This window comes from Echinops telfairi, unplaced genomic scaffold (genome assembly GCF_000313985.2).
Source record: "Echinops telfairi isolate 266 unplaced genomic scaffold, ASM31398v2 ScPeMD7_7457;HRSCAF=8495, whole genome shotgun sequence".
Classification (NCBI taxonomy): Eukaryota; Metazoa; Chordata; class Mammalia; order Afrosoricida; family Tenrecidae; genus Echinops; species Echinops telfairi.
Window position 1 is genome coordinate 43,083,871 of NW_022111357.1, and position 24,742 is coordinate 43,108,612.

The window sequence follows — 24,742 nt, forward strand, 5'->3', positions numbered from 1 at the left end:
CCGGTCACTTTGCCCACCCGCGAGCCCAGGCTCAGCTCCCCAGGGTCTGCTTGCCGTGAAGTGCGCGCGGGAAGTACCCAGGCTGGTGACAGATGAAGGCCACCAGACTGGCCCAGCACATAGCGGGGACGGCGGCACTTCCTAGGGAAGCCTCAGCTTTCCGGGAGCCTCGGCCTTGGAGCACGAAGGGGCCCCAAGTGAAAGTGTCGCTGGCAGCAGGGAGTCACAGAAGTGGTTAGGCAGGTTTCAGGGACAGCCAAGCTCCTGTCTGGGCCCACTAAGCAGGTAGCCGCCAGCAGATTTTCAGTGGGAGGCTGACGTCACCAGAACAATTGCAAAAATGTGTATTTTATTTGACAAACACTTGGCACTGAGTGCCAGGCATTGTTCCCGGTGCCTGATAAATGCTCCCTCAGGCCTGAAAGCAACCCCATGCGGTAGGAGCCGTCCCTTCCCTTCTCACCAGCTGTCACCCAGGAGACCCCAACTCAGGGTAACCCTGGGGTGTCCCAGACCTGTGCGTCACAGGGTCTTCCGTGGCTGTAACTTTCCCAGTCAGGTCACCAGGCTGTGCTTGCTTCAGAGGTGCCTCTGGGCAGACTCAGACCTACCCCCACCCCCACCCCCACCCCACTTCAGTTGGCCAACAGTCTGGAGAGCTCATGTAACTCGTTTGAAGTCGTAAAGCCTGGATGTGGGAGGGCTGGGGTTGAACCCGAGACTGGTGGGGGGCCCTACCTTTCCATGTGGTTGCAGGTGGGGAGATGCTCAGAAGACCCAGGTCTCAGATGAAGAAGCTAAGGCAGGTGGAGGCCAGCCAGAGGGGTGTATATCTCAGTGGCTCCAAGTATATCTCAGAGCCTGGGGAGGGCTCGGCCTGGCAGCTGGGGTTGGCACGGGGGCGTGGGGGTGACGTGGAGGTGTTGTCTTGCCCCTCTCCCTGGTGGGACCTTTGTCCGGATCTCTCACAGGTGCCAAGAAGTGGCTGGAGTGGAGAAAAGAAATCGAGCTGCTCTCCGACCTAGCCTACTTCAGCCTCACCACACTGGCAGGTATAGTGCCCGCAGGCCCTTGCGCTGAGGGACTCGGAGTGGGTGAGCAGAAGGGTGTGCAGGAGTAGCCGGGGTCTCCCCAGACCCAAGACACACAGTTGTCCTGTAGGGGCCACATGCCCCCAGTCAGCACTCACTATGGGCCCCCAGTGAGCCCCGCCATCGGGGCAGCCACCAGTGGAGAGGCTTGAGAAGACCAGCAAGGCGGGCAAGTGGCTGAAAGAGGGGCTTGGAGGCTACAGAGAGGGCAGAGGTGGCAGGCTTTGGGGGGCAGCTTTGTGGGGACCTGGCTGCTGCTCCTGGAGAAATGGGTGTTACGGCCTAACAAACCCAAGGCAGAGTGACCACTGATCACAATGAGGCCAAGGGGGAGAGGCCGAGGCCACGTGGTCTGGGGGGCGGGGGGGCAGAATGAGGCTGAGGCCTTCACCCCTCCCCTGCAGGCTACCAGACCCTGGGCGAGGAGTACGTGGGCCTAGTCCAGGTGGACCCGTCCCGGCGCCAGGTGCCCTCGTGGCTCCGCCGCAGCCTGCTGGTCACGCTGCACACAGTCCTGCCCTACGTGCTGGACAAGGCGCTGCTCCACCTGGAACATGAGCTGCAAGCCGATGGTAGCGGAGGCTCGGTGGCGCGAGGTCGCTCCGGCGTGAGGCTCTGGCTGCACCAGCGTGCCAGCCACCTGAACGAGCAGCAGCGGAGGACACTCCTGCAGGGGCTGCACGTCTGCTCACGTGGCCTCGCCTACCTACGGCGGCTGCATGTCGCCTGCTTCTACATCAGCGGGGTCTTCTACCACCTTGCCAAGAGGCTCACCCACGTCACTTACGTAAGTGCGGCCAGGCCACCTGTGGCTGAGACACATGGTTTGGCTCTTCTCAGTGGGGCTGGCTGGGGCCCAGACCTCTGCTTGGGAAACAGTGGTCTGTGGTTAGCATTTGTAAAAGACATAGAAAGCCCGGTATCCGAGCCCTGCCCAGTGGAGTGGCCACTCTCCTGTCAGGGACACTGTGCCTTGGGGAAGCCCTGGGCCCTCCCTTCCCCAGGGAGCCCTGCACACAAGCTGGGGCTGGTCCAGCCGCAGCTTGGGGGTGCTGCTCCGGGTAGCAGCTTGTCTCCGAGCCCAGCCACACTGCTGTGCCCCGACTGTATCCAGCACCAAGCTGTCCTGCTAGGGGTGGGGCCAGTCCTCGGGCCCTGAGCCCCTCTCTCACCTGGCCCTCCCTCAGCTCGCCACCTTGTCCTTGTTCTCAAGAATGGCTTCCTTCCTGGGGGGAAACCTGGGGAATAACTTTTCTGTTCCCCACAGCCTCTGGCACTGGGATGGTTAAGGGGCAGTCCCGAGACGTCACTTCTGAACCACTCCCCAGCAGCCACCCTGGGCCTCGTGGGGGGCCGTCCTCTCTCGGAGAGCAGGGTCCGCCCTGTTGAGCTGCTCCCAGCCCCAGGAGAAGAGCTGTCTGGGAGGCGCTCACACCAGCGTGGTTAGGTGGTCGTTGGGGACAGGGAGGTGGAGGCTGAAGACAGGCGGCCCTGCCTTCTGGGGTCCTGACAAGCCATCTCCCTTGCCCAGCTTCGCACACACCACCTGCCACCTGGAGAGGAGCTCAAGGCCCGCGCCTCCTACCAGCTGCTGGGGGCCGTCTCACTGCTGCACCTGGCGCTCTCCATCGGGGTCCAGCTGTACAGCTTCAAGCAGAGGCAGCGGGCAAGGAAGGAGTGGAGGCTGCACCGGCACCTGTCCTACCGCAGGTACGCAGTGGACGGGGCCGAGCTGGCTGAGGAATGGCGCTCATCTCCGATCTGCTCCCCCAGGAGCCACGCAGAGGAGCGGGCTGGCCCCAGACATGCCCTGTGCACACTGTGCCTGCAGGAGCGCCGGCACGCCACGGCCACACCCTGTGGGCACCTCTTCTGCTGGGAGTGCATCACCGAGTGGAGCAACACCAAGGTGGGCATGGCAGGTGGGGTGCAGCAGGCCCCTGGATGCCACCTCTGAACGCCCACTGAGTGGGGGACATGACTGGGCACCCCTGGAGTTGGCTGAAGCCAAGCTGCTGCAGAAGCTGGCACAGTGGTCCTTTCCCCACAGACCAGTGTGTCTGGGCAGCCACACACCAGCCCTCACCACCTGTGTGTCCTTAGTGCCCACATAGGGCCCTGCCCACACACACACACCCAGTGGGCCCAGGCACCTCACCTGCTATGGTGGTACAGGCAGAGGTCACCACATGTGCTCTCTGGAAGGACCCCGGTGCTTCTGAGGGTCCCGCTGTCTGAGCAGTCCTGGGCATGTCATGTGACTGCGGCAGACCCACACAAGCAGGATGATGTCTTCCCAGTCGGACCCGGTACAACCACTGTCAGGCCCACTGAACCTGGAGCTCTCAGCTGTGATGCAACAAGCCCATCTGGGGTCTGCAGGCCAGTTGGCTCTCAGAACCCCCTTCTGTCCAAGTCGACCGTCCCCAGCAGGCAAGGCCTGTCCTCCATGATAGCTGCCTGGGGCCAGCACGTGTCCTCACCTGGAGGTGGCGGTAACAGAGAGGTTGGTCCTCACACCCATCGCCCACTGCCCTGCCCTAGGCTGAAATGGAAGGAAGCAGGCACCCACTCGGGCAGTGGACCAGAGTGGGGAGACAGGGGTTCCTCAGGTTGGTATGAACCCAACCCGGGTATGGTGAGGGCGGGGTGCCGCTAAGAGCAGCCGTGGCCTTTCTCCTACAGACGGAGTGCCCCCTCTGCAGGGAGAAGTTCCTACCCCAGAAGCTGGTCTACCTGCGGCACTACCGCTAGTCCTGGGCTCTGCACAGCCAGCCAGAGGGAGAAGCACTCTGCACCAGCCGCCCTCACAGGCCCTCGAGCCCCGAGCCCCTGCGGCAGAGCCTGGTGCAGCAGACAGCCTCGGCTGCAGACTGGGACCCAGCAAGGCGCAGCAGCGGTCCACATTTAAAGTTTCTTTTCAGGCTTTGCACTGGTTTGGATAGTCTTAGGTTTCCTTTTCTTCCTCAAAAGTTCATTAGCAGGAACTTAGCCAGAGCCGGAATGTAGTCCCTTTGGAGGACAAGTGGGCTCCGGCTAGTGACTGTGCACACAGGAGCCAGTGCCTGCTCCAGACCATGTGGGTGGGTGGGCAGGGCTCTGAGTGGGTCTCCATCAGCAGCCAAGCCAAGCCTGCACCTGGCAAGACCTAACCTCGTGGTTCCTGTTTGGGCTAGCATGGTCAGCTAGAGGGGAGTGGGGCAGGGGTGGGGGTGGGGTCCCATCTGGGGCTGGCAGCTTGAGGAGGGGGTTAGTTTTCATGGCAATGCACCACACTCAGCTGCCTCTGGATGCGCCGAGGACTGAGGAGAGGTTGCCATGCGAACTAGTACTCAGCAGAGGCCCTGGGGAGCCGGCAGCACCTTCCCAGCAGGCTCTATGGCAGGCCAGCACCTCTCTACCCCTATACACACTTGTTTTCTCTGTTGTGCCTATGTACCTACTGGTCTTCTAAGTGTCCTTTGTGCCTGAGGTGAGGCTTCACTACAAAAGGTGGCACGGTGTTAAGGTCAGGTGAGCCGGAGGTTTCGGAAGCGGCTGGTGCAGTCCCGCCCCAGCAGTGGGCCTGCCTCGAGCTGGGAGCTGGCTTCAGATGAAGGCTTCCATCAGCCAGTCCTGGTTTCTAATGGGGCAGGACCCAGCTGTCAGGCCCAGAACGATACCCATGCTCCTCAGTTAATAAAGGCCAGCGTGCCCGAGACAGGCCACTGCTAACTGCCTCTGCACGAAGCAGCAGCCCAGGGCCCTGGGGGAGGGCCAGACCAGTCGCTGAGGCCACCCTGACACCCCCGCATGCTCTCCTCACATTGGAGGCCTGAGCATTTACTAGCACTGTGGTGAGGGAAGTGCTTCTACACTCTTCTGGAGGAAAAGACGCCCTCGTGTGAGCATCACGGCACCTACAGGCTGGTTTTCCGTGAGCTCAGCAGGGGTCAGGGGTCTAGTGCCCCAGAGGCGCTCCAGGGAGAGCTGGCTGTTAGCAGCCAGCATTCTCAAGTGGCAAGCGGAAGGAAGGGGATGGCTGGCAGCCCAGCCCACAGCCAAGCAGATGCAGATTCCCACAGCTGTCTGGCAGTGCCAGGAGGGAGCTCTCCTCTCACCCCGACCCCCACACCAGGCTGTTTCAGAGACAGACTAACACAGGAAAGGGGACACTGGCTTTAATAAAGTTGGATTAAAAAGTCACTTAGTAAAAGGTTTTAAGCGCTTGTTTGCTTTTTTTATCACATGAAAAAGTTGACATGCAGGTCCGAGTTCTGGCTCCCACCCCTGTAGAAAACCCACAGAACCCACGTGACTTTCCCGGTCTTGTCGGTTCCTTAAAGGGGCTGCTGTTGTGGGGAAAACAAATTTAAATTAATCCAAAAAAACAACTTTACATATTAAAGAAGTATGTCAAAATAATCTCAAACGATTAAAATATAGAATCTCTCTGTGTCGCTCTGAAGCCCTCCAGATCAGAACAGGCTGAGTCATCACATCGGAGGCCGGTGGGACACAGGGGTGAGGTGGGGCTGGAAGCTGGCAGGAAACCCAGAGACTGGGAGTCCTCTGTAACTGGCGAGGCTCCTCCAGACAAGCGACATCAGGCGAGGTCACCCTCTTGCAGGGTCTGACGTGGCCCGGGGTGTGCAGACCCTGCCTGCAGGTGTCCTGGAGAGCGAGGGTCCTTCACGCTGGCTGCGCCGTCCCCCAGCTCCCAGCCTTGCAGGGTGACCAGAACTTCAATGAGGCTGCCGCCACCCCCCCTCCCCATGGTCCCTTGCCCCGGGCTTCGTAGGGCTCAAGCCGCTTCAGAATACTTGAACGTCACTGAAAGATACATCGATGCAGTTTGGTTTAAATGCCAGTTTCTTCCAGAACCTGATCGATCTGATACAAATAATTGAAGCTCCTTTTTAGAAAGAAAATTCGACTTCCTCATAATCAACTACTTTATGTGAAGAAAAAAGGCATTGTTACAATGGCTCAAAACCATTCTTGAGAGATGGGTTATGGAGTCAGTCCGCCTTCTAACTAGCAAATGTCTTGCCCACGTCCTCCTTCCCCTTGTATTTCCTCTTGCCATGGGTGAACGGGATGTACCGGTACTTGATCATGTGCTGGGAAGAGAAACACATGCCGAATCGTTTACAGGTGGCTCTCAAAAATCCATTTCCCAAAACCTGACCTAGCGAAGGGACCCACTTCTCCCTAACAGGCAGATGGTAGAGAGCCCACTTGCCCACACTGACATCTCCACTGGGCACAGGTGTCAGGCCTAGCTCGTGTGCATACAGGCCAGATGGGCGGGGGACAGGTGAGATGGCTCGGGGCCCTGACGGAGTGAGGGGGTAGGCAGGCACCTGAGGAAGCAGGGCTGCACAGGCCCCACAACTCTGACGTGACAGCCTCAGAACTGGGGCCTCAGGGTCGATGGCCTTCCGGGGGCACTGTGAACATCTGAAGACTGACCCAGCAGAACTAAAGCTTGATAACCAACTGCGAGGTAAGTGCACAGAGCTTCACCTGGCCGCTCGTGCTGGCTGAGTGCTCGGAGCAGGCCCTGGGGTCCTCCCACCCTCAAGCACCGCAGGCTGCTCTCATCCCCACCCTAAGGCACCCACAGACCACAGCCACACCCCTGTCTCAAAACACCCCAGGGGTCATGGATTCAATTGTGTTCCCTAGAAATCTGTGTCGACTTGGCTGGGCCATGGTTCTCGGAGGCTTGAAAGCTGAGATGATGTCACCATGCCCCATGACATCCTTAGGGGGGGCTAGGGTAGCGTGAGTGCACCACCCTACTGGGGACTTAGCCCTAACAGATATAAAGAGAGTGTCCTTGGGGTGGGGCCCATCACCACCTTTTATCTGACAAGACATAAAAGGAGAGAAGCATTTACAGAAGGAGGGCCCTAGGGCCCTAACCAAGCAGCAGTGGGAGTGGAACCAAGGTCCCTGTGCTAAGAACCTTACAGACTGCGGGGAGCAGGGGAGGGGCAGGGATTGATGCCAAGGCACATGGAGATCTCCCAGGGCATACAGCCCACAGATGCTGAAAGAAGACAAGGAATTTTCCCAAGGGCCGCTAAAGTAAGGCTTCCCCTAGAGCTGGTGCCCTGAATTCAGACTAACAAGCACAGCCCCCCGAGCTGTGGGAAGACATTTCTGTTCCAGCCATCCATGTGCATTCTCTCATTACAGCACTGCTAGATTAACTAAGATACCCCCCACCCGAAAACACTTCATAGGCTGTGTCACCCCTGTCCTGAAGTACTTCACAGACCATCACCCCCAATCGTAATGCACCTCACAGACTACAGCACCCCCCACAGTAAAGACCATCACCCCTCCCCCATCCTGAAGCACTTCCCAGACTGGAACTCGCCATCCTAATGCACCTCCCAGGCCGGCAACCCCTATCTGAAAACCGCACACAGTCCCAGTGCCCTGGTTACCTTGATCTGCCTCTTCATGGTGATGCAGAAGAGCATGATGAAGTACATCACCAGGATGGGCCAGAACACCGGCACGTTGAACGCCTCGAAGAACGTGCACACCATGGCGACCAGGATGCCCTTGGTGGCTGCGTGCCTGAGGAGAGGGGCAGGTTAGCATGGCCACGAGCCAGCCTCAGCCACAGCGAGCCAGCAGGCAGCTCTCAGAAAGATCCACCCCTAGAGGGACAGCACAGGACGGGCTGGTGTGAGCCGGCCACGGAACCCTCCCAGTGGCTCTACTGTGACCCAGAACCTATGTCAGTCACCATGACAGTCCACAGACCAACTGCTGTTCTCTGAGGCTCCTCAGCTCCTCTGTCCCATATCTACGTCCACCACCTCCAGAAGGGCAGTGCAGAATTCAGAGAAAGGGGAGGTGGGAGGGCTGTGGCCCAGACCCACACTGCAGCCCTGCCTGTCCGTCCACCAACTACCACCACGACCCCCCACTGCTGCACCACCATCCTGCTGCCGCGGCCCTAAAGCAGCTCCCCTCACCTGCGGCCAGTGACGAAGCCCAGGCTCTTCTTCCTCCAGAGCAAGGTGGGCTCCGTATCAGGCTGCCCGGCCCCGGGCCTCACGCTGAGCGCCTTCAGGACCTGCTTTCACTCTTCCTCCCACCCTCACCCTCTCCTAGCCACCAACCTGCTCTGGCACGTCACACTCCTCCCACAAAGACCACCAAGCGCCCACCCAAACAAAGAGCTGGCAGTGCCAACGTCAGGCTGAACTCGAGTTATTCCATCCCCTAACCAAGGAATGGGGGTTCTGTGGGCAGCGCAGGGCAGACCAAGGACGGACAGGCGGTCTGTGTGGTGTCCTTGGCCTAGAGGCACCACTCATCCTTTTCCACCTGCCAGGCTCACACAGCGTCTCAACTCCCACACCAGTGCCTGCACCCGTGTGCTGCTGCACAATCACCTCCCAGAGCCGTGCCCTTCACACAAAGCAGCCCCTCCCGAGGCTGCAGAGAGCGAGCGGCTCCCTGCTTGGGGCTCGGGCAGCTGAGCCAGGAGAAACCTGCGCCAGCCCATTGACCACAGGCATGGGCTGTCCATTCAGCAGACTGAGCAGGCCGGGCTGCAGAGATTGGAGAGGCCCAGCAAGGAGGGAGCGTGGCAGTGGGCCCTCCTCCCCAGGGCCTGGATTTGTGAGGTCCCTGATTACCCTCAAGAACCATGCTAGTTTGAGGTACACTTGGAACAGGAGCACACCCCAATGCTGGGGTCTCTCCCGGGGCACACCTGGCCCCGCCCAGCCTCAGACGAGGGTTTAGAAAAACAGGGAGCCACAAAGCTCCCACTCCACTGAGAGTCAGGCTTACTGGCCAGCCCAAACTCAGTCCAGTCTGACCCACCAGCGGAGCTCAAGCCCTGCCTCCAATCCCCTAAGGATTCAAACAAACTCATAGCGACCCTCTAGGAGAGGGCAGCGCTGCCTCTGTGAGTTTCCGACACTGTAACTCCGGACAGGAATAAAATCACAAGGACTTCCCGTGGAGCAGCTGGGGGGTTAGTCGCCCCACTCGGAACCATTCCACTCCCAGGGCTCCACCCCCTTAATTTGAACTCACCAAAATTTGAACTCTGGCAGCCTCCGGATGAAGGGCCGGAACTCCTCATTCTGCTTGGTCGGCAAGGAAGGGCCATCATCTGAAAGGCAGCCGGTCTGAGCTGACGCCCCCGCTCTCGTCCCCCGGCCTGCCATCTTTCCAGACGGGCCAGTGTGCGGGAAGGTAGCCTCCAACCCAGAAGGTAGGCTGGGCTCGCCAGTCAACTGACCAGTCAGTTCACTGATTTAGAAGTGCCACATTAAAGTCTCGTGTAAGAGAACCAGACACTTTAAATGACTGCCTAAGCAAGCTCATGGCCCACGCCAGCTGTCCTGTGAAGGGGCACAGAAGAGAGGGAGGAGTGGACCTTTCTGGAAGGTGCACAGCAGGGGGCCACAGGCTCTCCTCTCACCTGGGGCAGGTGCACTTTGCCCACTGGCTGAGGAAACCCCAGCAGATAAAAGGGGTCTCAGCTAGTTTCTATCTTCTCCCAATGGCCGCATTCAGTGAGCGTGCTTCACTGCGTGTCCTTGACGACTCTCATTAGATAACCTGGGGACAAACCTCACAAGAAAACGCCACTTACGTGCACATCCTTTCTCCCTCCATGGGGGGACTTCCACCAGGTGGCTGGTGGGCCTTACGTCAGGTGGGTCCACACCCAGGGGGAGCACTAACAATGGGATAGGTCAGTCCAGCCATGCTGACAGGCCGACAGGGAGGCACGCCCAGGGCAGAGGGAAGCCCAGGACCCTAGGAGAGAAGCGCGGGGAGTGGCTGAGCCCCGTGCTCAGAACTCCTGGACTCAGCCTGAGATGCTGAGCTGGCACTGGCGATGACGAGACAGCAGCAGCACAGGCCAGAAGTCCTGGTGGGCAGCCAGCCCACGGCGCCAGAAAGGTGAGGGGCTTGCTGGCCGAGTGGTGCCCCTCCAGGCACTGGGCAGGGCTAGGGTTGCCAGGCTCAGGAAGTGGGCCAAGTGGGGTCTCTGGGCCCTTGCTGGCAGAGCTGAAGAGCTGTGCTAACACTTGCTGGAGGTGGGCAGAGGCCAAGGGAGAGGCCTGCCTGTGGGCACAGTTGTGACAGTGCTGCCCCAATGGCAAAACTGTCCTCTGGTCCTGAGCCATTATTTCCCTAGTGCACTTCCGACAGTGAGCCAGTGGCTAGTGCTGAATCGCTGAACCTAGGAGAGTGGCAGGATGCAGGGCCGGGGTCAGAATCTGCGGAAAGGCCCAGAGTGAAGGCAGGCCTGACCTCTACAATCAGCCGTGGGCTGCTGACAGGGAGTCTCCTTCCCCCTGGGAGTTAGAGGAGGTCAGTCAGAGACCAGCCTGTGTGACTTCTACACTCCATGCCAAGAGGCTTTCCTGGCGGGGCAGCAGACAAACTGTACCAAGGACTACTCCCTCGACCTTGCTGGGGCACCACCCCCACTGGCCAGGTACCAAGAGCAAAGGAGCCTCAGGGGCAGGGGCAGGGCAGTCAGCTCAGCACCTCAGAGCCAGCGAGTTGCTGAGAACCCTGGGCAGGTGAGACAGAGGCCTTATGGGTGGGGTCAAGCCCCCTCACTGACATGCTGCCACCCAGGCTCTGGGGTCCAACTCTTCCTCTGACACGTGAGCCAGGGCAAGTTACTTACTGCCGTGAGCCTCATGTATGTATGGTGCTCAGAGCCTGGCCTGGCATACTGCTAAAAATCAGGTTACCCTACAACCCCATTTCTCCTCACCACCACTCACTGTAAGCCCAACTCAAATACTGCTGGGGGGGGGGGGCGAGGAGAATGGAGCCTATGGTGCACGGATCACCCATCACCACCACCACCCACAGCCTCCACTTTACCTGAATCTTCCATTAGGGAGGGGTCCACTTTTGGAGACAGAAAAGCTATGAAAAGGTTTAGGTGGTAGATTCCCAAGGCATAGGTTACGATGTACCAGCCCTGAAAGAGAAGGGTGCGAAGGGTGAGCAGATCAGCAGGACACCCTCCCCTGCACCCGACATGCTCCCACTCAAACAAGGACCGTCTGCTTTGCTCTCACGGACTTTTGAAGAGTGGGCGACAACCCGAGACAACTCAGGTGACTGAGGATAATGGGCTTCCACGACGGCAGGCTATTCCCAGGGTTTTGGATCAGGACAGGAAGATGGGAAGCCACCAGACTGAGCAGAGGGGGGCCCAGAAAAGGAGTTTCTTCAAAACAGCACTGGGTTTCAGTGTGGGACAGCCCAGGGCGCCCAAGGGGTTCTGATGTGCACGGGGGCTTGAAGCCCACCTCAGGCACACACCCCCACTTGGAACACAGCACAATAGTGTTAAGCGTCTGAAGCATTACCAGATACCCGGTGCTGAGACTGGCACTCTCTCCAACGCACTACCGCATGACCAAAGACGCCCGGCCAGGGTCACACCCTCAGCACAGAAGAAATGCAGACCAGGTGAATCAGGAAGCCATCCACAGTGAGGGCTCTAACAGGCTGAAGGCACAGCTTCCCCAGACATCTGGGGCGGCCACCCTGACAGCAGGCCTCCAAACACAGCCCACGCTCGGCCAGTGGCTTCGTTTGAAGCAGTGGTTCTCAATGCCGCGACCCTTTCATACAGTTCGTGTTGTGGTGACCCCCCAAACCATAAAAGTATTTTCATTGCTACTTCATCACTGTCATCTTGCTACTGTTATCAATCGGATGACCCCTATGAAAGGGTCGTTCGACACCCAAAGGGGTGGCGACCCACAAGTTGAGAACCACTGGTTTAAAGAGCTCCAAGTTGACCCAGCAGAAACCAGGGCTGCATGATGCGCTCTGAAACCTCAGCTTTGTCCCACTGCCACTTTTAGCCTTCACCAGTCTAAGTCCAACGGTCGAAGACAAGGTGCAGACAAGGAAATCATTTCCTGTTGGTGTATCTTCATGGTGCAGGGCCAAAAGAGCACTAGTTCGGTTCAGAGCAGAGTTGGTGATCCTGTGCCTAACCCCACCAAGTCAGGGTTTCTAGGCCATTCTGTGAGAGAATAGAGGAGTCCCCACTTAAACACTCAGTGCTCCTGGTACCTGCAGACTGGCATTCCATCGGCAAACCAGAGAGCGCCCCATAGTCACACTATATCCCAGGAGGCCACTGGACCATGACTCTGAGAAAAAGAACTTCCCACAGCGCAGTACTCAACAGCGCCACCTGTTGGGCTGCATGTGGTCCCCCAGCCCTGGGGAGGAAGAAGGGGTCTCCTTGAAAGGAGAGCACATCCCAACTCAAAAGAACCCAAGCACCTCCCGGGACATCATAAAAAAAGACATCATGACCTCCAAGACCCGCGGGAATGCCTGCCTTCAAGGTGTGTTCCGAGAAACCAGCTGGCCCGTGAGTATTCCCAGCCAGGAAACCTTCACAGACAGACACACAGGAGAGCCTGAGGTGGTATCCTATCCCAAGAGGTGCAACTGAGAAAGTGCCCCACGTCCGCCCCGGAGATGCAGCGCCTCACCAGCTCACCCCAGTCCCACTCTTTGCCACACATACCTGCAACAGGTAAACTCTGATCATGTAGACGAAGCTCAGGCCCAGCGTCACGACCCATCGCACCGCTGTATAAGGGGTAGACTTGTCCAGCCAGGACTGGTAGATCTGGTGACACAAGTTCACATAGTTACACACTGTAGCTCTGCACTTTGTCACACTATGTACTGCTACAGGCCATGCTGCCAGTGGAAACCCTCTCTTCTCACCCCTTTGCTTTCTACTTTAAGAAGAACGAACCCAAACAGCAAGACATCACATTGTCTGTACACACACACACAGTTCATTCATTCATTCATTCATCCATCCGTCCATTTACCCACCCTTCCATCCTCTAGCACAAGACAGTTAACACAATTCATCAGAATGGATTCACAGTAATCCCTGGGACCAGCTCATCTCTGACCCACCAGTGAAGGTGAGAAAGCAGTCCATCACAGGAGGTGGCCACAGCATTAGCCTCAAGGGCAGACTAGGGGGAAAAGCACAGGGCGCCTTACAGGGACCTTGAAAGCCCTTCACCCCTCGGCCTGGTATACAGCCTCTACTGACAGCCCTTGCAGCCCAGACCTCGGCGCCAGAGGCAGGCGTGCGGGCCGCTGGAGCAGCTGTGCATGTGCTGAGGGAGCTCGGCCGGGAGGTGTGGGTGCGATCACGGACATGGACATCCGCTCACCACTCCGCCTCAACAGCTGTCGGCAGTTTCCTACATGCTACCTGAATGAAGAATCCGTGTTTCCAGCTTTGCACCCCAGCAGCACCAGACTCTCCCTGGGGCTGAAAGCCAGACCAGCCGTGGGGCAGGGTCTCTTAGGGGTGCCCTTTTGGAGGCAGGCTCCATGTCCAAACTTGACAGACGACAAATGCCGCCTCTAAGACTTCCAGAGGGGGCGTTTGTGGAAAATGGGGTGGAGAACCAGCTTGCACATAGGGCCAGGCCTCCTGGAACACCCCAATCCCCGGCCAGGGGATACCCGTGTGATCGACAAAGGAGCAGGTGACTAGGAAGAGGTGGGACGGTAGCACCTGGGTCTGCCAGGCTTGCGACTAGTCCCACCTTCATGTTCTCCAAGGCCGTGAATAACAAAACCCAAAGACCATGTGCGTGACACAAGTCACAGCGGCCCCCAAAGCCTGCAATGCTCTACCAACTGGGTCCTACAGCCGACCAGTCCAAGCATGCACCCGCAAATCCTCCCCTGGTGGCAGGAAAGGTCTCTCCTGAGGGCACATGCCCCTCAGCCGGCAGAGGGGCGAGGCTGTCACCAGTGCAGTTCCTTCTCTAAAGAGATGAGGTCACCTGAGGCCCAGTCAGCACACCCACCTGTCCAAGTCTTGTGAAAAACCTGTACACCACAGAAGGCTTCCCATGGACGGAATCGCCAACACTGTCCCCTTCGGACATTCTGTAACTGTGGAAACACAACACATAGCTCAGTGAAGGCGCACGCTGGGGCACGGCGGCGCACAAGAGAAGCAGGGCCAGGCCGGCATCCCAGTCCCTCAATGACACCTGGGCTCCCACCCTATGGTCAGAGCTGGGCCTGCCAAGGTTGGGATGACGGCCTCCTGAGGGTGGAGTCCCATGGATACTTGGCTGTCCACACCTTAGCTGGTCAGTTCTCACAAGCCCTCATGGAATCATGGCCCATTCAGACTTCACACACACAGCCCTGCGTTTCGTACCCCAGTGCCCCTGCTGTGGTTCCCAAGCCCCCTCCTCATGGCCCTGGGCTGGGCTGTTGGAAAGGCTGGGGCCGGCAGGCACATCCCACTCAGCCCATGGGTGCAGCATGCCCCCCCTCCGTCTCAGTACCACCACCACCCCCAATAATCCAAGCTGAGAACTACAAATCAGCATACGTGTCAATTGCAGCCCCCCACGTTGGGACACCTGTGGCACCAGAGAAGCCACCACACAGGTGCTGCACGGGCTTCCAACTCTGCCTCTACTTGGCACGACACCCATCCACACCCAGCTGCCCTCACACTAAGTCCAAACTCCCAGACGTGGCAATGGGCTGCCACCCTGACCCAGCTCCCAGCCCCCCAGCCATGTCTGTCCCACAGGGCGCTGTGGGCATCACTTCTCCCCCTGGTGCAGTGGAAGGGCTCACACCCTCCGGGGTCGGCCAGTTCCTGGGGGGCCTGCCCCCAGTGCATGTCCTGGTTTGCATGCTTGCCCTGCTCCCTGCCATCTGGCAGCCCCCTGGAGCTGGCGAGTCCCTCATCACAGATAGGCTCAGACCCAACACCCGCCAAACTCTAAACCATTTTCTAAACTGGTTATTTCTTTAAGAAGGCGTGGGTTAATTAAAAATAACCAGTGGCTACTGAGCTGACCCTGACTTGTGGCAACAGCTCCCCTGCAGGTGTTGAACAGAACTGCAGCCCACAGGCTCTCAGTGGAGAGTCTACTAGTAATCGCCAGGCCTTTCTTCCAAGGTGCTTCTGGTGGACTTTAACCTGAAACCATTCCTGCCCACATTAACTATGTGCTCCACCCAGGCTCTCCAAGTAAACCCGGTGGTCTGTGCCACAGGTTGACAGCCCTGCCCACTCACAGAACTGCACAGACTCGGTTGTCAGGTGATCTGTGGCCCAGTTCTGATCAGTTTCTGTTTCTATTTCAACAGGTGCCTTTGATTCTGAAAGGAATGAACCCGAGCAAACCCAGGTGCCAGGGTCAGCTCCCAGTCTCACACTTCATTTCCAAATAACCAAGAGAGGTGGGGACAGCAAAGTCTGCTTCAGAGAGGAACGGGTTTTCATGGCCTGAGCACCTGCCCTGCCCGGGCTGGCCATGGGCTCCCTTTGTTGGGCACGTGTGGGTCCCGCCCGAGCAGGCTGGGGAGCTGGGGAAAGGCATCTTGTCACTCCTACTTTAAGGATGAGGCACCAATGTGCGAAGAAGCCCCCAGTGTGTCAGCAGTCTCCCCCCCGAGAATAGTGCCTCCCCAGGGTGCTGGCTGTGAACGCAGGCCAGTGAGTGGGGAGGCTCCAGTTTCCAGTGTGGTATTAAGTTCCCTTGTGCTGCCTGGTGGAGGAGCCCTGGTGGCACAGTGAGTGAGGCATTGGGCGGCTAACTGCAAGGTCATCGGTTCAAATTTGCCCACCACTCTGCAAGAGAAAGATGAGGCTGCCTGCTTCCACAAAGGCTGACAGCCTCGGAAACCCAAGATGCGCCCCGGGTCCAACCAAGGGCACTGGCTTTGATTCAGTGCTCTGACGGCCGAGACCTCCAGCTGACCCTCCGGCCTCAGTTCCTTCATCTGTAGAGTGATGCAAGTTATTACATACTGACCACTCAACCACACATGTCCAGCCTTGAGGCTGATCTTAGGCGCCCCATTCACAGCTAAGGACACGGAGGCTCACAAGGGTCAAGACCCTGGCCCAGTCCACCTGTTCGGTGGGGCTGGCGCACCTTCCTGCCCCGAGTCAGCTCTGTGATACCAGTCAGAGTCACCTGGATAGGCTTTCTCCTGCTAGGTTAGCACAGAGCCTCTGAGCAAACACCTCTGCACACCATCCCATGACAGCCTGACATTCCACTTCCTGGACACATCAGAGCAGACAGAGCAAAGTGCCAGGAACCCTAGCAGAGGGAAATTTTTTTTAATCGCCCTTTGCTCTCCTGAGGGCTGTGACTTCACTCAACAGCTGAGCTACCTACGGTGCCCCGCTGTGCAGGGCACTTTTCCCCCCACTGGGGAGGGGTCCTGTACAGAAGAGGCTACTTATAACCGGCAAGCGACTCCAGCCAAAGGCAGCCAGTAGAAGCACTCCAGCAATCTGTCAGCCTCCACCTCCTTTCAAGCGCTCTGGAGTTTTACTTCCTTCTAACGCCAAGCATGCTTGCTAACCAAAGTGTTGACATTAAACATTTTGTGAACTGATGCAAAACTCAAGACAAAAATACCGGGCCAGCCCATCAGAGCGTGCCCTTGATGCACCACTGCCTCCATATCTGTGCCGGAGGGCCATGAGGAAAGCCCACCACACTCACACACTCCCACACTGGCCTGGAGTGTGGCTCTCCGGCTGGAGGAACTCACCTCTTGGGGCACAGACTCCGAACGTGGGAGCTTTGGGATTAGAGAAGCCATCTCTGCCACTTTCTAGCGGCATGACCTAGACAAGCCACTTAACCACCACCTCATGTTCCACCCTGTACGCAGGGCACCAGCGCCTTCACTGTCGTCCTGAGGGGTCCGCAGAGGACTGGCTGGGCTAGGCCAAGCTAAGCATTCAACACCCAGGCCGGCACGGGAAGCTGCAACAGCGGGCGGGCCAGCCTCCCAGTTGCTCTCAAACACGTCCAACTTGTTCCAGACCAGGGATCAGGGCTGACCCTCGCAGCTGTTCTGCCTGAGAGCCTCTCCTCTCTGCCCAGTCCAAAGGCACCCCGCACCCCTTTAAGAAGGGCCAACAGACCCACCACCCTGTCTCTGATGTCACACTCCCTTGGTTTAATTTAGTTCAACAATGCTGGCATCTTTCCTAGTTCAGCTCGCTAGTTCCTCCTACTAGAATTGAAGGAGCCCTCGCACATGCCTTTGTGGTAACTCGATGGCTGCGTTCCACAAGGCAGCAGTTCAAAACCACCAGTTACTCTGCATAGAGGAAATGAGGTTTTCTAATCCGGTCAAGAGTTACAATCTCAGAAACCCACAGGGTCAGTTCTTCCCCATCCTATAGGGTGCCATGAGTCAAAATCGACTCAATGGCTGTCTAGTTGCTAGTTTTCTTGGAATTAGAAAGCAGGTTCCTGAAGTGGGGATCTGTGTGGTTCACAGGTGGGTCCTTCTGCCCAGAAGTGCCTGCTAGATAGCAAACAGGCAGGACATTAGCTGTTTAATCGCCTCATCTTCAGGAATAAAAGTACACCCATGCCTTAGATTCTAGCAATAATGTGCTTTCCATCTTCCCGGGATCCACTGCTTCCTTCACCCTTTCTCAACCAGGGGTAACCAAGCTGTGTGCATCACCTCAGAGGATGAAGCCCAAAGCCTTCTACGTGGTATTGGAGGGGCCCCCTCGCAAGTCATGCACCTTCCTAAGTCGGGGTGCTGCCCTGACCTGGAACACCTTCCAGATCTTATCTAAGCCTTCCCCACATTCCAGCCCCTCCCTCCTCCAGGAGGTGAGGTGAGCTGAACTGCAGCCACTTCCCACACAGGATGGGGGCTGTTACAGGGCTGTGCCTGGCGCCTCCACAGGCTCCACGCGATTGTTTCCACTACTCATTCGTGCGAGGTAGCCGGTTGGACACAACACTAGGGAGCAAACTTAAGGATAAATCACTTCAGGAAAACTCCCGAGACGAATACCCCCTCTCCGACGTGAGGTTCCCGGAATGGGGCTCACTGAGGGGTCGCACAAAGTTGAAGGCAGCCCGCCCGGGCCCCCACTCACAGCAGGCGTGTGTTCACTGTACCTCTGTATCTGCGTGGCCACAGATGGGTAAAAAGTCGGGAGAATTTATTCTTTTATTACCTTAATCTGGAATGCGATCTTAATATAATACGGAACCACTGAACTAATAATTCCCCATCGGCCCGTTCGGCATTTTCATCATGACGCTTTAATACTGGAACCCTACATTCCAACTCTGATCAACAACAAGGTTACCGGGGCGGGGAGAAGAGATACCCTAACAAATCCATCGCCATTCTCCCAGCATTTGGGGGTGGGCAACCGACTACTTTCCGGGGATGCCCCTGCCAGCGAGGAGGAGGAAGGAGAAGGTGCCAGAGTGGGCGGGCGGGTGACCCCTTCCCGGACCGCCCCCGGCCACCAGCAGCGCGGGCCGGGAGGGGGCGTGGCCACCGCGGCGCCCCCCGGTCCCCGACAGCGCGGGGCGACGGGGTTCTCAAACCTCCCGGGCCCTGGGCCTCCCCGCAGGCAGCCGGTCGCGGCCTTGACAGCCCGGAAGGAGGCGGCGCCGGCCCGGCCGGTCACACGCCGCCACGCAGCCCGCCGAGGCAGGCCGGCCCGTCCCGCCCCGCTCCCGCCTGGCACCTCGCAGCGCAGCCGCGGCCGAGCCACGGTTTCCGTCAGGGCCACGGGAAGGAGGACGGGGCAGGCGGCGCGCCGCGCTTCGCTCAGCTTTGGACGCTGCAAGCCAGCACTTCCGCTCCGTCCGCCGCGGCGCCGCCTCCGGGCCTGCAAGATGGCCGCGGGGCGGGGCCTAGAGCTCCAACCATTTCCGCTTCCGGTGCGCACTGCAAGCCCGTTGGGGGGGCGGCCGCTTAGAGGAAGACGCCAGACGCCGGAAATGCTCCGCGTCGCACAGGCGCAGTTGCTCTCGCCGGTTCCCGGTCGGGCATACTCCATGCCAGAGATTGTTACTTGCCAAAGACAGGCCCTTGCGGCCACGCCCCTTCGCGACCAGTGAGCCAATGGGAGAGGGCTTCGCTGGTTGTTAAGGCAAACGTCTAGTGGCAAGATGGCAGACGGCGGCCCTGGGGCCCCAATTCCGGTCTCGCCGCGCCGGAACAAGCTGGGGCGTCCGCCGCGGGACGGTAACGACCGCAGGGCCTATGGGCGATGGGAGGTCGAACTACCCTGCACCCCTACCAGGCCTCCACCCGGGAACTCGAAAGAAGAGGATCTCCAGCGATCGATGCACACCACCACCCCAAAATTTTCATTTGGGGAAGTCCAAGTCCTAGAGGCGACGGCTCCTAGGACTCCGGGCATCCAAACCCCCGGCGCGGATTCATCCTAACGGCCGTCTGTCTCATCCGAGCCTCTACTCGCACCCACCTAGGCCTCCCCCTCCCTGAAGGAGCCCTGGCCGCCGCCGCACCCCCATCCCGCCCCCCGCGCGCCCTACCCCAGTCCTTCCGTCTCCACCGGCCCTTTGCCTGGAAGGGACTCAACTCACGCGGCCCTAGGGACTGCCTCTACGTATCCTTTTCCCCAGGCTGGGGTGGGCAAGCGCTCCAGGCACACAAAGTATGGAACCAGCTGGGCCCTCGGAGATGAGGGTTTCCACGCCCGATGGTTGCGAGGAAGCAGTCCAGAATTAGGATGAGCTAGGACGGGCACCAACCTGACGCTGGGTCGAAATGCCTTTGAAAGCGCGTCAATAGGAACCGCTCATCAAGTCAAAGCAGCAGAGCTGGCATGCTTATGCCCATTCAGCTAGACCCTGACCTCTACCTGTGGCTGTTTCAGGAGCCTGTGGTGACCCCTTGCCCTCACCCAGACCCCAGGTTGTGCCTTGAAAACAGGGCTGCAGGCAGGGTAGAGCTGATGGTCGAGCAATGGACTTGTGCAGTGGCACAAGTCGTTCGCACGGGCAGCAAAAGAAGAGGGTTGGGGTGAATAGAACCGCCACAGGCTGGAGGAGGGTTGGCACCAAGGAGCACACCTGGCCCTCCACGGCTTCCGGCCCCACCTGGCACACAGCTGTTCTCAACCTGTGGGTCGCGACCCTTTTGGGAGTTGAACGACCCTTTCACAGAGGTTGCCCGACTCCTAACAGAAGCAAAATTACAGTTGCGGTCCCTTTGAGGACCAAACGACCCTTTCACAGAGGTCGCCCGATTCATAACAGTAGCAAATTACAGTTGTGAAGTAGCAACGAACATAATTTTATGGTTGGGGGTCACCACAACATGAGCAACTGTATTAGGGTCGCAGCATTAGGAAGGTTGAGAACCACTGGGTTAGAGCAAGAACGGTCCAACAGGGCCTCAAAGGGCAAGACCTGTAATTGAGTGTGTGTATGTGTATAAGTGATATTCAGTTACACATTTAAGAGAACACCCTTTATCAGAAGCAGAATAAACCTCCAATAACTCATGGTCAGGAGAAACACTTAGCTTCCATCTAGGAAGCTCGAGATCGCTCACTCAGCAGATACTTTCTGCACACATGCGCCTTTCAGGCCACAGGGAAGTTTTTAAGAGGCTTGCAGACTGGGAATTCAGGATGGGGAGACCAGGGAAGCAGCTTGACAAGCCACCCCTGATACCACCCCCTGCCAGAGTGTGGTCTGAAACCCAGGCCTGGCCATTCCCCTGATGGAACCCTTCAGTGGCCGCCTGTCACTGTTAAAATCTTCACTTGTACCCAACGAGGCCCTGCCCGAGTTTCTTACCACTGGCTCCTGGGGCACTGCCTCTCTCTTTCTTTCTCATGGATGCTGCTTCTACTCCCAGGACTCCCTCCTCCACCTTCACCTGGCTAACCTTCCTCCTCCCTGGCTCATGGCTGCCTCATCTGCACTTCAGGTGTTAGTGAGTGTTTTTCCAATCCTGAGATTGCATTCTTGCAGGACAGAGTCTCAGAGTCTTGGCTGAACACGCAGTTGGATAAGTGTGGTAAAATGGTATGAAAGGGCATAGCCTTGATTCATACTTTGTCTGATCTGAAGGCATGCAGTGTAGCCCCTTGTTCTGCTCAGACAGCTGCCTCGTGGTCTACGTACAGGCTCTGTGTGAGCAGAGTGAGTGCTCTGGGATGCCCGTTCCTCACAACACTGCTCATCATTGGCTGTGATGCCAACTGTCAAATGTCTGCACAGTCAATAAAACACACTGCCCTTTGAAATCTCCCATTCTACTCTTTGACTTCATTATTTCTTCTGGTTCCTTTGGCTTCGTTATGTTTTAAAAGCAAGGTTCAAAGACTTTCCTGACGTTTATTTTGGACTTTTCTATCTTTCCTGTCCTTTTAATAACCTGCTTTCTTTGTGAATGATGTTTTTAATGTTAACCCACAACTCATCTGGTCTTAAGTCATTAGTGTTCAGTGGTTCAAATCTGTTCTTGAAATGGTCTCCGAACTCAGATGGCCTATACTGAGGATTGTCCTTTGGTTTCCATGGACTTGTTTTAATTCTCTTCAACTTGAACTTGCATGTGAGCAATGAAAACTCAGCTCTGCAGTGGACTGGCACTAGTCCAGACACATCTCTTCCCACCGATGGGGTTGATTTGATTCCTGTATATTTTCCATTTGAGCAGGTCCACATAGACAGCATTTGTGGTTGAAAGAAGGTACTTGAATAAGCCATTGGTCTTCTAAAAATCTGCCATTCAATCCCTATAGTCTTTCAAGGTCATATTTTCCAACTACTGAATGTGAAGTTACCAATGTTCACCGTCTAGTCACCAGGAATTACCAGTGCTTCTGGCTCGCATGTGTGATCACATTCATGCTGCAGAAGTTAATAAAGATGTTCAACTCATCTTTAGCATCAGTGGTTGGCGCATACATCTGATTAATAGTCATACTAACTGGTCTTCCTTGTAAGTGTATGAAATTCAACAGCACTGTACTTCAGATTAGATCTTGAGGTGCGTGTTGCTGTGCACCTGGAAGCTTTGCCACTGGTATTTCTAATACCAGTAGTGGCATCTCTGGTGGACAAGTTTCAGCAGAGTATACAGACTAATAATCAGAGAAGCCGGATTGTGGAAGAATGCAGCATCAGGATTGGAAAAAGGCTTATTAACAACCTGCATTATGTAGATGACACAACTTTGCTGGAAGTGAGGAAGACTTGAAGCCCTTGCTCATGAACAACAAGGACTGCAGCCTCCAGTGTGGATGACAACTCAGTTTAGAAAACCACAGTCCTCACAGCCAGACCAACAGGTAGCATCGGGACAAACAGAAAGGATTGAAGTTGTCAAGGATTTTATCTTGCTTGGATAAAGCCACAATCAACGCCCATGGGAGCAGCAGTCCAGATCAAATAGCGCAATGCATCGGGTAATTCGACCTCTTTTTAAAGTGTTGAAAGCAAGGATGCCGCTTTGAGGACTAAAGTGTGCCTGACCCTAGCCATGTTAGTCCGAACTGCCTCATGTGCATGAGACAGTTGGACATGGAACAAGGGAGCCCGGAGAAAAATCAACATATTTGAACTGTGGGGTTGGTGAGGAATGTTACAAGTATCATGGACCACCAAAAGAATAACCCTATCTGTCTCAGAAGAAGTACAGCCAGAATTCTCCTTAGAGGCACGGGTGGCGGGACTTCCGCTGACGTACCTTAGACTTGTTCAGAGAGACCACTCCGGAGGAAGGACATCATGCTTGGTAAAATCGAGGGGCAGCTTTTTGAAGAAAGAGGAAGGCCCTGGGCAAGATGGGTTGGCATCTAGCTGCAGCAGGGGCTCAAACATGAACGATGGTGAGGCCGGTGCAGGACCCGGCGATATGTCGCTCTGTTGAACGTAGGTTCCCGGTGGGTCGGAAGAACCCCTGTCTGACTGCTTCGGAAGAGACGGACCAGCGAGAACCTTCTGGGTAGCACAATGGCTCTAGGAGCAGGCGCGCTCTGTCCATCTGGGGAAGGTCCCTGGCGAGCTCCCCAGGCCCCAGACTCACCCCTCTATAGGCTTGCTTTCCTGCCAGGCCTGCTTATTTTGTCTCTCAAAGGTCCTTGGCTTCAGACCCTCCACACGCTGATGCGCCATTGACATAACAAATATGCACAGGAAGGAGTCAGCACCCAACATACATTTTAAACTTCCTCTGCCATTGAGCCGATCCCATCCCATAGCGCCACTACAGGACCCGGCAGAACTTGCGCACCAGGTTTCCAAGATGGCAGTCTTCATGGGAGGATCCCTGGCCAGACAGTGGTCATGCGTCCAGCTGCGAATCCTCAAAGTCACCGGTTGGAAATCACCAGTGGCTCCCCAGGAGAAAGACGGGGCTTACCGTCTTGGACACCCACAAAGGCAGTTCTACCCTGTCCTATCAGGTCTCGGGGTTGGCATCGACCCCATAGCAGTGAGTTTGGTTTTCCAGGGTCTTCAGGGAAGCAGGCTGGCACGTCATCCACCCACAGAGCAGTTGGTGGGGGTGGGGGTTTGGAAATGCTGGCCTTACCTTTGACAGCCAAGCTCTTAACCCCTGTGCCACCAGGGCTCCTTAGCATATCTACAGGAGGTCACCCTCCATCCCTGATGGGCTCCATCCGTGTGCGGCATGACTGAGACCAGGGACGCAGGAAGGTGCAGGACATGGGACACCCCCTGGAGCCGCAGGCCTAGCCTTGGGGCAGCCAGTGCAGACAGGAAGAGTTCGTGGGCAGCCAAGGCCACAGGCACCATTAAGGGTCCCCTGGGAGCTGCCCGCTTCCCCTTGGTGCTGCCTCTAGAGGTCCCCAAAGAGACCCACTCCCGTGTGCCCCATGGTATCACCCCATCAGTCTTCCACACGCTCACGCGGTGCCTCTCCTCCCCATTCAGGTCACGGCGTCTACGTCCACACCAACTCTTTCTTTCAATACGAGGGGGACTGGAAAGGAGGGAGGCAGCATGGTAAGGAGTGCCCACCCCCCCTACCCCCACCCCCATGCTCGTCCTTCCCGGCCCTTCAGGGCTCCAGGCGGCTAGGGTGCTGCTCAGTTGGAACAAGCGGCCATGGCTGCAGGCCCACTGTCTGCGGCCTGGTCCGTGCGTTCAAGTGGAAACTGATGACAGCCGGGTCCAAACCGCCACCTAGGCTGCCCTATCCAGTGCTGCCCCAGTGCCCCACACAGGTCTGCCAGGCAGTGAGGTCCCGGGAGACCCCGGCAGCCACTGCTGGGAAACCCTCCCTGCAGCTCCAGGCCTTTGACTCCTTAGCCCTCACTTGGGTCCCGGTGGCCCAAATACATGGCTGGCACTTGACCAACTGGAAGGCCAACAGCCTGAGCCCCTCCTAGAAAGCCCCTCCTGAGCACCCTGGGAGAAAGGCCCGGGAACCCACTGTGGAGTAGACCTTACTCTGCACACAGAGGGGGCCTGAGGTAGACAGAGATCTCTGCACACACAGAGGGGGCCTGAGACAGACAGAGGAGGAGAAAGCTGGGTCCCCCAGGTAGGCCGCCAGGTTTTATGTGGGAATCTGCGGCCCTGGTAACACGGGGAGCTGACAGAGTGGGTGTGCTCGCAGCCACCTGGGTCTCTGCGGGAGTTTACCTGAGGGTGTCTCCACAGGCCACGGGAAGCTGCTCTTTAAAGACGGGAGTTACTACGAAGGCGACTTTGTGGACGGAGAGATCACCGGGGAAGGACGCCGCCACTGGGTCTCCTCAGGTAGCGTAGGGCCTGCGTGGGCAGTGCAGGGGGCACATGGTGGTGGCT

General features: G+C 57.4%; 3 protein-coding genes across 3 annotated transcripts in view; 2 read left to right on the plus strand and 1 right to left on the minus strand.

Moving 5' to 3' along the window:
• The first annotated feature begins 432 nt into the window (after positions 1 to 432).
• On the plus strand, positions 433 to 4,276 carry PEX10 (peroxisomal biogenesis factor 10). Its single transcript, XM_045299223.1, has 7 exons — positions 433 to 437; positions 757 to 806; positions 921 to 1,052; positions 1,496 to 1,878; positions 2,623 to 2,801; positions 2,865 to 3,000; positions 3,777 to 4,276. The coding sequence occupies exons 1-7, from the start codon at positions 433 to 435 to the stop codon at positions 3,843 to 3,845; spliced, it is 954 nt and encodes a 317-aa protein (XP_045155158.1). The 3' UTR covers positions 3,846 to 4,276.
• Positions 4,277 to 5,235: 959 nt separating this feature from the next.
• On the minus strand, positions 5,236 to 18,772 carry RER1 (retention in endoplasmic reticulum sorting receptor 1). Its single transcript, XM_004705214.2, has 7 exons — positions 18,667 to 18,772; positions 13,967 to 14,054; positions 12,646 to 12,750; positions 10,968 to 11,067; positions 9,147 to 9,225; positions 7,532 to 7,667; positions 5,236 to 6,193 (listed from the first exon to the last, which is right to left on the minus strand). Exons 2-7 carry the CDS (start codon positions 14,045 to 14,047, stop codon positions 6,104 to 6,106), a joined length of 591 nt encoding a protein of 196 aa, XP_004705271.1. The 5' UTR covers positions 14,048 to 14,054; positions 18,667 to 18,772; the 3' UTR covers positions 5,236 to 6,103.
• Positions 18,773 to 19,093: 321 nt separating this feature from the next.
• The window catches only part of MORN1 (MORN repeat containing 1), an 86,671-nt gene continuing 81,022 nt past the window's right edge, over positions 19,094 to 24,742 (plus strand). Inside the window, exons 1-3 of the mRNA XM_045299224.1 lie at positions 19,094 to 19,169; positions 23,864 to 23,935; positions 24,596 to 24,694. Of these exons, the coding sequence (XP_045155159.1) occupies positions 19,094 to 19,169; positions 23,864 to 23,935; positions 24,596 to 24,694 (247 nt within the window). The remainder of the gene's footprint in view (positions 19,170 to 23,863; positions 23,936 to 24,595; positions 24,695 to 24,742) is intronic.

Excerpts from the sequence above, each read along its gene's own strand:
- PEX10 (XM_045299223.1), top strand. Across the intron at positions 807-920 it reads AGATGAAGAAGCTAAGGCAG|GTGTTGTCTTGCCCCTCTCC; the intron begins GTGGAGGCCAGC and ends GGTGACGTGGAG. Across the intron at positions 2,802-2,864 it reads CGGCACCTGTCCTACCGCAG|GAGCCACGCAGAGGAGCGGG; the intron begins GTACGCAGTGGA and ends CTGCTCCCCCAG.
- RER1 (XM_004705214.2), bottom strand. The coding sequence starts at position 14,047 with ATGTCCGAAGGGGACAGTGTTGGCGATTCCGTCCATGGGAAGCCTTCT. Across the intron at positions 11,068-12,645 it reads TCAGAGTTTACCTGTTGCAG|GGCTGGTACATCGTAACCTA; the intron begins GTATGTGTGGCA and ends CTTCTCTTTCAG. Across the intron at positions 9,226-10,967 it reads CTCCCTAATGGAAGATTCAG|ATGATGGCCCTTCCTTGCCG; the intron begins GTAAAGTGGAGG and ends GCTGCCTTTCAG.